The sequence below is a fragment of the Neophocaena asiaeorientalis genome, unplaced genomic scaffold, assembly GCF_003031525.2.
Source record: "Neophocaena asiaeorientalis asiaeorientalis breed wild unplaced genomic scaffold, Neophocaena_asiaeorientalis_V1.1 scaffold114, whole genome shotgun sequence".
NCBI classification, from domain to species: domain Eukaryota; kingdom Metazoa; phylum Chordata; class Mammalia; order Artiodactyla; family Phocoenidae; genus Neophocaena; species Neophocaena asiaeorientalis.
The window spans coordinates 12,265,436-12,277,766 of record NW_020173116.1 but is presented as its reverse complement, the minus strand read 5'-3'; the positions used below and the strand labels follow the sequence as shown (position 1 = coordinate 12,277,766).

The 12,331-nt window shown below is 42.7% G+C and overlaps 1 protein-coding gene across 1 annotated transcript in view; it reads right to left on the bottom strand.

The window, feature by feature from the left end:
• The window catches only part of SLC9A2 (solute carrier family 9 member A2), an 86,206-nt gene extending 74,453 nt beyond the window's left edge, over nt 1–11,753 (bottom strand). Inside the window, exon 1 of the mRNA XM_024743808.1 lies at nt 11,591–11,753. Within this exon, the coding sequence (XP_024599576.1) occupies nt 11,591–11,753 (163 nt within the window). The remainder of the gene's footprint in view (nt 1–11,590) is intronic.
• Nucleotides 11,754–12,331: the final 578 nt, after the last annotated feature.

Sequence of the window (12,331 nt, the reverse complement as noted above, 5' to 3'; positions counted from 1 at the left end):
TTGGAGAGAAACCTTCGCATAACAGCGGGAGACAGGAGCGCCTAGACAATCTGATGACTTGCTACAGAACCACTGGACAGGAGAGACTTTGCGGGGCATAACGCTCTGAGGCTTTGGAGGAGGAAGCAGGACATCTGTTCTCATCCAAGGGCTAACCAAACCTCCAAGGCCTGTAAGGCAGCAAGCTTTCTAAGTGGATTAACTGTATCCTCCCAACACCCCTATCAGGAAGCGACTGTCATTATCCTACAGATGAAATAACTGAGGTTATAGAGGTTTATTATCTCACCCCCGGATCCACAGCTAGTAAGTGGGTGAGCTCAGATTTTTGGGCAACAGAGTGAATTACCACACAAGTCAGTATATTTCAGAGGGAAAGGGCACAGTATTAAGATATGTGCTAGGACAAGAAATGTAAACCATGAACACCATGGACAAACCAGGATGGATGGTAACCTTCGTTACCACCTGATTTAAGTGAGATGAAACAAAAAGTATCTTTAAACATTATTTAGTTATTTATTTACACAATGATTGTTTATTGAGTACCTACTACGTGCCAGGCACTGTTGTAGATAAATTCCCTTCCTTCATGGAGCTTACGTCCTAAAGTGTGCGTATGTGTCTATGTGCACGTGTGTGTGTGTGTGTGTGTGTGCGTTCAGTAAGTGTGTATGCATGTGCAACAGTGAAACAGATTTAACATCTTTTCTCCTGTAAATCTGTTGAAATAGAACTTTGTCCTATTAAAATGTACATGGTAGCTCAAGTTATAACGGGTTGAACCTCTAACCTATGAATCCTTCATATGTTAAAAATATATTTCAAAAGCATTAGAATTCTACCTTCCCTAAGTTAGGGAGGTGGAGAAGGCTAGACCAAGATTCAGGAATCTTAGATGCACGTTCTAGCACTGATACTACTTAGGAGTGAGGTTACTTTGCCTTCTCGTAGCGTTTTCTGTCCTACGCAGTGCACGGTCACCGTGAGATCACACTCACCTTAACTCTGCAGTCACAGCTTGCTTTCACATGTTATTTCAGTCGGTCCACACAATGACCCTACGTAGCAGGCAGGACGTTATTTTTGTCCAACTTTACAATGAAAATCTGAGACGGTCCAAATGACGTAATAAGGCTCCAGCAGGAAACTCGAGCGCAGGCCCCTGGGTCCAGGTTAAGGGCGAGCGAGACAAGGCACATCAAGGCGCTCTGGAGACCACGGACGGAGGTCTAGAACTTCATATTCGTCTCCATGGAAGGCAGGGTGACAGGGTGACGCACAGCGGAGTGACCAAGTACACCTGCCGCGGACCCACCCCTTCCACTTAACAGCTGTGACACCTAGGCTCTCTGAACCTGTTTCCTCATCTAATTTTTAAAACTGGAGTTCCTAATGGTGCCTGCCTCCCGGAGTTGCTATGAGGCTTAAATAAGATAATGGGTGTAACGCACCTGACCCAAATACCTGGCATGGAATAAGGCTCCATCCTTGTTAGCTATTGTTATTCTATGAGAGAAGCCACCATAGAGGCATTACCCCGCCTCACCCATCTCCACCCTCCATGCCACAGTAGAAGACTGTACTGGGGCGCATTGCACTGCTCAGGTTTCCCAGCCCTTGCATCACAGGAAACAAGCTCAGGAATCGGGAGCAGCAGAAACGGCAGTGGCAGAGTCACAGAAATATGGCAACGGGGTGTTTCATGGCCCTTTGCCTCCATAAGGGGCATCCAATGGTGAACAAAACCTTTAGGCTGCCTTAGAGGAGTTCCTCCAATGCAGGGTGGGCATGTGTACTCTGTTTCATTTTCACTCGAGATTGCTAAACGTAATGGTGAATTTGATTTTTCTGTCTTTCAACATGTGAGCCTTTGTATGCCAACACTGCGGAATGACATGAAATTCACCTTTAAAATACGACTTTGTCCTTGCTGGTTATCTATTTCATATATAGTAGTGTGTATCTGTTAACCCCAAACTCCTAATTTATCCCTCCCCCGAGTTCCCCTTTGGTAACCATAAGTTTGTTTTCTGTGTCTGTGAGTCTGCTTATGTTTCGTATATAAGTTCATTTGTATCATTTGTTTTTAGATTCCACATATAAGCGATATCATATGGTATTTGCCTTTGCCCAGTTTACTTCACTTAGTATGATCATCTCTAGGTCCATCCATGTTGCTCCAAATGGCATTATTTCATTCTTTTTCATGGCTGAGTAATATTCCAGTGTGTGTGTGTGTGTGTGTGTGTGTGTGTGTACACACACACATATATACACATATATACGCATACATATACGTATACACGCATATATATGTATATATATATGAAGGAGGAGGGGAGGGGGAGTGGTATATATATATATATATCACATATTCTTTATCCATCCCTCTGTTGATGGACATTTAGGTTGCTTCCATGTCTTGGTTATCGTAAATAGTGCTGCAATGAACACTGGGGTACGTGTATATTTTTGAATTACAGTTTTCTCCGGATGTATGCCCAGGAGTGGGATTGCAGGATGATATGGTAGCTCTATATTTAGTTTTTTAAGGAACCTCCATAGTGTTCTTCATAGTGGCTACACCAACTGTATAGCACAGAGAATTATACTCAATATTTTATAATAAGCTATAAGGGAAAAGAATCTGAAGAAGAATATATATATACACACACACACATATATATATGTACGTGAATAATTGAGTCACTTTGCTGTACACCTGAAACTAACGCAACACTGGAAATCAGCTCGACTCCAATCGAAAAATTAAATTAAAAGAAATTAAAACATATGATTTTGTCACAACCACAAAGAAGGCCTTCAGAGAGATTCCTGTGCCCTCCCCTGGAACTACTGAAGAGGGAGAGGAATACACACATCTTCAAACAGGGGTAAACTATATAAGTCAAGATGAAGAAAGCCCTTGGACAGTATGAACAATGTGCAGGATTGTTGCAGGAAGTACATCAATTATGATTCATTACATTTAAGAGATGTAACTGCAAGAGAGTAAACTATAACTGTGCGTGTCTCATTTAGCATGACAAGACACCATTGTTCACACAACACTTTAATGTAATGAACACATGTTTCTCTTGGCCTAAGTTTCTTTTGCTATAGAAGTAAAATCTTAACTGTAAATGTTTTCCTTCCCTACAGAGTATCTCATATTATCCCCATGGAAATATTAAACAGATGACACAGATACAGATCCCTACTTCTCCTAATTAAATGCAAGAACCAAGTAGGAAAGACTTGCCAGGATTACAACACAAAGCTGATGGCAGAAGTGGAGCTGAACAGGGTCTTCCTACTTCTAATCTGGAGATATCTTTTCCAAAATGTAGGTCCAACACTTCTTCAACTGCTGACCTATTGCTCTTCTATCCAAGTATGGAAATATAGCAGATAAAACAAAGGCAGAATAATCAAATCCTTCATACTGAAAAACTAGGAAAGTGCATACTATTTTCACCTTACATTAAAGAGAACCCACTGTGATAGTCCATAAGCAGGACATATCCATGGACTTTAAATATTACATAGAAAGCACTTTTTTTTAAAGTACCATGTAAAATGTCACTGAGTAATCCAACAATGTGGACACAGAGCCTCCTCTCACTACAAACATATAATATTGATATCTAGCCACACTCAAAATAAAGGAAAATGTGTAGGAAGCCAGGAATAAGGAGAGAAATCAAAACGACAGATGTCAGTAGGATTTCAAGCCACAGTGAACCAGGGGGATTCCAGACAAAATACCTGCCCTGTGTGCTAGGGTCTGGCGTTTGAATACCTACATGAGGACAAGAAATGTGACTTCACACCAGTAAGGGAAGGACTCACGCATAAATTCCTGAGTTCCAAGAGCTACTTTGTCCTAAATAAAAAAATAAATAATAAAAGTTGCCTATAGTCAGGAAAAATGGTAGGAAACATGTCAACTTTTTATGGCCTTGGGCAGAGGGAAAATTCAGCTGTGAGGTATAACATTCAAGGTCTACCCCACCTTATAAGATATATATAAGATCTATTTACCTAGAGTCATTTAGGAAAACCAAATTCTTGAGTCATATAGGAAAGCCAAACTGAGAACCAAGCTAAAATCAAGCTAACACTAAAAACCAATCACTGAAACCCTGGGTCCCAGCAAGAACACTCAAAACCATTTTGTAAGAACCTTTCGCAACATGAGGAAAACAGACCACTACCAAGTAAACATCCCAGAAAACATCTCAGAATTTAAGTTATGTGCCAAAAATCATACACCTGCAAAATATGTAGGAAAACGAACCTGGGATGTGAGCCAAGGCAGTCTGGCCTGGCTCCTGCTAAAGCAGGTAATCATATTAAAACTGAAGTGTAACCACAAAAGGAATAGAAACAGAATGTATGATAATGTATAAAAAAATGAAGGAAAAATTTGACTAAGCCAAAACATGGCAAGAAAAGAAAACTGAAGACACCAAGTAAAAGCACAGTAAACAGAGAGCAAAGTCCAAATATATCATTACGCACGATATATGTAATTATGTCTCCTTAAACTACAGATATCTGAAAATTTAAATTAAAGATACAAAATCAGTTACAAGTGGTTTAATAAGCTACAGTTAAAGGGAAATTATCCAGTTGATTTGATAGTTATAGTAAGGGAAAAGATATGTCTGGAAAATATAGATGTGAAAAACATAGATACAGAAGAAATACATATGCAAAATGAAGTTTATTTTGAACAACAGTAGGAATATAACAAAAAATAGACTCTGAGCCACAAGAAAACTATTTAAAATAGAGTAGTTAATACGTAACTTAAAAAGTAAAGGAAGAATTCACTCAGAAGATATAACAATATTGAACTAGTATTTACCTAATAACATAGCGTCAAAATACTGCTATATAAAGCAAAAACTGAGAAAATTACAAACAGCAACTGACATCACAGTCTTAGAGGTTGATTTTAATGTACCCCAGAACCTAAAATATAAAGTAGCCCAAAAATTAGTAACGCTATTAAAAATTTGAACACCGTAATTTGAAATTTCATCTAGTCCTCTGTGGGTATGTATATATGTGTGTCTGTATATGTACACATGTGCCTGTATAAAACCCTGCAGACGATAAATAGAGAATACACAATCCTTTGCAAGCACGCCTTGACATGTATTTTTAAATGGTCACCTATTAAGTCACAGAGGATATCTCCATCAGTATCAAAAATCAATCAGGTCTATATAACCAAAATGGACTAAAATATGAATAAAATGAAAAATAACCACACATCTCTATGTGTTTATTAATGAACTACTACAATTCTAAATAATTACCGGGCTACAATAAAAAAAAAATCTCAAGAAAATTTAAAAATACTGAAAACTGAACAGTGAAAACTCTTTATATCAAATCTATGCAATGCAACTAAAATAGGATCAGAAGGATATACTTCTAGCCTTAAATACATATATTGCCATTCCTCTAAGTTATAACCATTTGGGTCATGAGAATTCATATTTAAGAAGAGTTTCATTTCATCTCATAAAGCATTTATTTGACTTCATAAAGACCAAATTGGATTTTAGAGACTTTAAATTGGTGGCTAATACATCACGCAGTCATCTTTTCAGCTTTATCACTAATATGTTGTGTTAAGTTCTCCTCAGAATACAGATGGTTGCATCATCTCCCTGAATTCTTTGCCATGGTGTTTATTGTTATTATTATAATTTGCAATAAAGATAAATTTACATAACTTAGAGTATCATGAATACGTTTTGTTTGTAACATAGTCAAGTGTCAGTTTTTCATTGCTTTGAATTTAATGAGAACAAGTAGTCATATTTTGAAAAAATGTATTAAGGGAAAATGGCTTATTAGAAGTTATAACAACTAAAGTAAACTACTGAAATAACTTTGTCCATTTTAATAAGACTAATGTCATTTAGCCATGCCAACTGTGGAGCTTATGAGTTCATAAAAATATTTATCATTGAAAATACTGAAAGCAATGTTAAATATGTTTTCAACTGTAAGTGTTTTTTCAGGGATTAATTACCCTTGTAAGGTGGGGGTCAACATATTGGAAAGCAAGTAAATTCAATAATTAATGAGCTAAGCTTGCAATTCAACAATTTTTTAAAAAATAACAAAATACGGGCTTCCCTGGTGGCGCAGTGGTTGAGAGTCCGCCTGCCGATGCAGGGGACACGGGTTCGTGCCCCGGTCCAGGAAGATCCCACATGCCGCGGAGCGGCTGGGCCCGTGAGCCACGGCCGTTGAGCCTGCGCGTCCGGAGCCTGTGCCCACAACGGGAGAGTCCACAACAGTGAGAGGACCGCGTACCGCAAAAAAAATAAAAATAAAAAAAATTTTTAAATACACCCAAATAAAGTAGGAGTAACTAAATAATAAAGTTCAGAAATTGATAAATTAGAAGCCAACCAGAATCTAATTCTTTGAAAAAGAAGCCAACCAGAAAAATTCATAAACTTCTATGAATTTTGATCAAAGTAAAGAAAGATAAAAATAACAATATTAGGAATAATAAAGTAGAACTTAAATACAAACAAAGTGGAGATTTTTTAAACCATAAAAAATAAATTTCTTCCCATAAATTTAAAAACACAAATAAAATAATGTCTTTCTAGAAAAATAAAAATACAGATTCCAAAACTGAACTAAGAGGACATAGATAAGCCAAACAGAACTATAAACTTTAAAGCAATTAAATCATTGGTGAAAATCTACCCATATACAAACCATCCAATTCACTTGGTTTTATAGTGAGTTTTTAAAACCCTACAAGGAACAAATAAGTTTACACAAAAGGTTCTTTGTATACCTCTTTAGGGCTTCAAGCTATATGAAAGAATTCTGTAAAAAATAAAGCATCTTATCAATGATAAATATTATTCTCACTCTTAAAGTTGATACAAAGACTAATATTTTGGGTAGAAAATCACCTGCTATTATTTTAAAAGGTACAAAAATATGTCTTTGGTAGAGTGCAGTGATAATTCTAGAAGGCACCTGAAACAGTCTTTAGAAAGAGACCCACTGAAGTCATCCTTTGGACAGAAAACAGGAAATGTATGGTTGGCCCAATAGGAAGAGTTGGAGGTTTTGAGGCGGTAAGAAATTAGAAGTCTTCTTTGAGCTTTATTAGGAACAAACACAGGCCATCAGGAGGACCTGGCTTTAGACGTATGTTCAAAGCGAGATGTGGTTCAAATAATAAGTGAAGACCATGAGCTTCATCCACTGACCAACCAGCCAGTAAATATGCTTCAGGAAAACAAAATATGACCAAAAGAAACAGATCAAAGGCAAGGATAGGTTTTTCCAGAGATCAGGATCTCAGTAACCAGGTGGATATTAACCAAAGAAAGTCTGGTTTCTATTTTAAATTCAGGATCGTCTGGAGCCCAGAGGACCAAACTGCTTTGTCTTTCCCTTAAAATAATAATACAAGTTATTTAATTTCAAGACAACAGGACGAAGAGAAGTGGAAAATGCTGCAGCCTAAGCCCAAGTTCAAGGGTAAAGGAAGTGAAAAGGGCAGGTGAGAGCTGACACCTGGAAGAGGCAAACAGGCCAGCTTCCCAAGACTGCAAGATAAATGAGGGGGTGTCTGGGGGAACCACTGAGGACACAGAAGGGGGCTTTGTTACTTTAAACAGCAGGGGGACCCGCTGCTTTGTCCCAGCACCCTGAACAGAGGTAGAATGCATGCCCAAGTTTACCCAGTTTAGGACAAATCCCACTGACCCACGTCACGGGCAAGGAAATCAGAGGACACAATCTTAGAACACTCTAGGAAAATTTTCTCTTCTTCAGTCTTTGGCTACCTATTATTCCAAGCTGTAGAACTCCATCCCTGTATACAGGATTTACTAAGCAAAGTGAGCATTTATAACTTTAAAAAATCAACAGTTCAGGGCTTCCCTGGTGGCGCAGTGGTTGAGAGCCCGCCTGCCGATGCAGGGGACGCGGGTTCGTGCCCCGGTCCGGGAAGATCCCACGTGCCGCGGAGCGGCTGGGCCCGCGAGCCATGGCCGCTGAGCCTGGGCGTCCGGAGCCTGTGCTCCGCAACGGGAGAGACCACAACAGTGAGAGGCCCGCGTATCGCAAAAAGAAAAAAAATCAACAGTTCATTCGAAATATAAACATTCAAAATGAAAGAACAATAAGAGTTCACATGCATGAGGATCTAAGTGAAAAACACATTGGGAGATGTTTCTTGCCAAAAATTTTTTAAAGAAACTTTTCAAAGGAGGGCTGAACTTGCTATGTTCTTCTATTTATTTAACCTACTTCACACACACATACACAACATCACCATCGTCATCATTTTAGGAAACTTTCTTCTCTACAGAACTTTCTTTTTGACCAAGCAATTAGAAAGTCGATTATCCCTGATAATCAAGTAAAACAATGAAAAGCTGAATCATTCAATACTCTGCCAAAAATGCATATTCTCACTTCTGACTGTAGTTATTTCTAAGTTTATATTGTGCAGCAATGTCGAAGACGATTCTGAATTCACCCTCGGGCATGACTTCAACCTCCTACAAATGCTATCAGGAGCCTCCACTGCGGGCAATCTGTGATCCCCGTTCAGCTTAATCACTAGCAACGTTTCTCCATGTTCTCTGGGGCAGGTAAGCTCAGGTACATTAGGTACACAGCATAAAGGTACCCCAAATAGAAACCATGGCATTTTGCATGTGTTAACACTCCTGTTACCCCATAGCCTCACATCCCCCTGCACTGCTCAATTCATCACCCTACCCAAACGTGAGCCAATTAAGTCATATGAGTCCTGCCAAAGCAACAGTTTTTCCAGTGCAAGAGTTAAAATGGAATTTAACGGCCAGACCACAGTTTAATGGGCTGTAAAAGTGCCCTTGGTAACAGCACAGTCTTCTCCAAAGCCAAAGAGAAAGTAGAGGGCCTAGGGGAGGTAGAGCGGGGGATCCCTGGGCATTTCCCAGCTTCTCTAGGAACAGCGCAGCAGCAGGAGGACAGGGCTGGATTATATCAAGGCAGCACCTAGAAAAGACCCTCAAGCACTAGCTTTTGGTACTAGAAACCTACACTTATTTCTCTGAGAACCGTAGCCTTCACCCCACCACGGCGGTCTCCACTCCACTCAGACCGTTCTGGCTGGGAGATACGAACATCTGTCTGTTTCCATCTTGGCGCCACCTCAGGTGCAGGGAGGAAAGAGGAAACAGTAGTCAGAGAAGCTCCACTTTTGGTACAGGCAAAGAGAAAGGCAGGACAGCAAATGCCAGGGAACAGAAACACATCTGGATGAGAAAACTGCCCACAGGCAGATGAATACACCTATGAGCTCACACAAGCAAGAACGCCTTCTAATAAAATACCGTACAATTAACACGATAACGTCACGTAAGACGAATAGATTGTGATGGGAAAAAGCAAGTGTAAAAAGGCAATGCTCAGAATAAGAACGCTTGGAAAAGGCAGAGCCTAAAACAGAAGGAGGAAAATGCAAGAGGCAGCCCAGTCCAGGGGAAAAGGAACCGCAGTGCCAGAAAACTGGTGGAGTAAGCCCTGCTACTCTTCCACCACTCCTGATGGTGACAATATTCAGCGCTCACTGCAGGCCCAGCACTGTCCTAAGAAGGGTATACAGATCTCTTCTCATTTAACCCTGACACCAAACAAGCCTCCAGGGTAGACAGGAAGATGAGACATCGGGCAGAGCTGGCTGGAATTCTGGCTCACCATCCGGCAGCAAGGTAACTTCCCCAGCTCTCAGTTTCCTCCTATCTGAAACGCGGTCATCATACCTGTCCCGGGTGGTTGTGAAAATTAGAGATAATGAACTTAAGTGACTACTAGCGGCTGTTATTAGCGTGATTGATCAGATTAAAATAATCAGGAGTGAGGAACAGAAGAAAGAGCTATAATTGAATAGAAATGGCGACAGAGAAGTAGTCATGGAAACAGGGCACGAAAGCACCCCTTTGGTGACACAGGCTCAGAGAAAGAGTAGACAGCGCCTGCGCTTGGCTCCGCGCTTTGTGTGTCCGTGGGCAACTCGGGCAAACTCTGAGTTTCAGTTTCCACCTCTACCGAGTGGGTATTAATATCTGCCCTTCCTACTTGGCAGGGCTGCTGTGAGGACCGCATGAGATGGCACCTGCGTTTACTATGACAGGCAATGAGTTTATGCAAATGTGCATAATAGACAGGGACACCCTTTCCCCCTTATTCCATTTCCCAGGCGAAATTAAAACACTCAACTAGTAGAGCCATGTCAAAACCAGGCAATTACCGGCTGCAAAGCCTTTAAATAGCACATGCCTCCTTTGGTCACCATTAACAGAAGCTAGTTAACTTAATCTGACATCGAATGTTTGTTTCGGGCTTACCTCCTGCACCCTGCGCTTTCTATAAACCATCCCTGCTTTGCGCTTCCCTCACAATTTAGGCCTTTGCTTATTCCTCTCTGGAATGTTGTTGCATTTCATCTCCAATTGACCATCTTCTGCTCATCCTTGAAAACCTAGTTTAAATGCATCCTTGGCATAAGGAAGTGCTTCCCTTCTCCCTACACTATGTATCATCTTTTCTGAATGTCTTATCCCACCTAGCACTTTCCTGGATTATGAGTGCTGTGGTGTATGCCATCTCTCCCACCAGTCTCTAGGCTTGGGGGTGCAGCAATGTTTCTTTTCATCCTTTATGGAGACCTTAGAGCATGGGACCCCTCAAGGAGCAGATGTATAAAACAGACGCAATAATGCATAAATTCTGTCGACCTGATAACTTTTTGAAATCATTACAACAACAGTAGTTGCCGTATTTTAAATTAAAAAGTATTTAAAATATAAAGTACAAACTCCACGATCCTAACAAAAGTTTATGTGGGGTGAAAATAAATGAAGATGAGAAGATCCATTCGGAGGCTCCTGCTTTCCAAAGGAGGCTAAAATGTAGTTTGGAAATGTGGGTTAATTACTTTCAAACATGCATCTGGCTTCACTGGCCTCAGTCACCACGAAAATGCTTCCTGGAGAGTGACAGCCTCAGCCCAGAGGAAGGGAGGAGACAGGGCGTCCCCGTCGTGCTGCAGGCACTCAGGTGTCCCTGGTCCCCTTCCAGGCACCTCACTAGTCAGGTGCACGGCAGCGTCTGCGTCCCTGCCAAGGCACGTCTCTCTCCCAAGCATCCAGGGCTTCCACCGTTCTAGCCTGGGTGCTGCTGGCGCCCCTCTCCCAGTAGGTGAGACCCATGAACTTCAGCCCACTGCCCTCCTTCCTCAGTAAAGAGGTCTCAGCTTTAGCAGAGGGCTCTCACACTCGGCGTTCCAGGCAGAGCAAGCCGCAAATAACTAAATTTGTACGGGTTAAAACCCCGGGGCTATTTCCAGGCCAAGGTCCACTCAAGAGCCAAAGCATGAAACTGCCCCTCCCAGGGTCCCTTTCATTGAAGCTGCTCTGTCGTCCCTGCCCTGGTCCACGGGGAGGCGGCCACGACCCAGAGGTCAACTCGCCGATCCGGGCACCCTCCCGGCCTTGGTCCCCGCCGCACCCCGCGGGTCCAGCTCGCTCACCGATCTTGGCCAGGGAGGCCAGCAGGATCCACAGGGTGATCTCGAAGGGGATCTGCACGTGGGGGTAATCCAGGGTGAACACGGGCAGTCGGCTCTCCTCGAACGGCGTCGTGCCCGGAGCCACCACGCTCGCGGGGCTGGGCGGGCTGGAGCTGGTGCCCATGACCCTTTCGGGAGCTGTCCCCGCCCCGGAGGCCGCGGCGGGAGTCCATCCAGGGAAGGGGCCATCGCGACCCAGTCGGCGCGCGCAGGGGACCCGGGGCGCGGGGCCGGGAGGAGACGCCGGCCCAGCCCGCGCCCCGCAGAGCTCCGTGCCCCGTAGGGAAGGTTCAGAAAAGCCTCCTGTCGTTCCCCTTCCTGGGCTTAATCAGGTCGCGCACAGGGCACGCTCTCGAGTCGCTGAAGCTCCCCGTGCAGAACTCCGGTTCCCACGCTCCCATCGAAGCCCTTTCTTTTCCACCGTGTACGGGTGTCACTCATCGGGCCCCTGTCGCTTCCACTTTTCTCCTCCCCGCCCCCGTCACGGAAAAGAAAAACATCCTCTCTGTTTTCAGGCTTCGAGGTGTCCATGTCCGCGAGCAGCAGAACCACCATTATTTCGTGGAAAGCCCGTGATTTGCCGAGCTCAGATTGACTGGCTCCGCTAATTACAGGACGGTCTGTGGTCAGGGCAGGGGAGGGGAGGAAACGTGGTTCTTCTTCTGCACCCGAAAGAGCCTCATCCGCCAGCGCAGCCCGTCC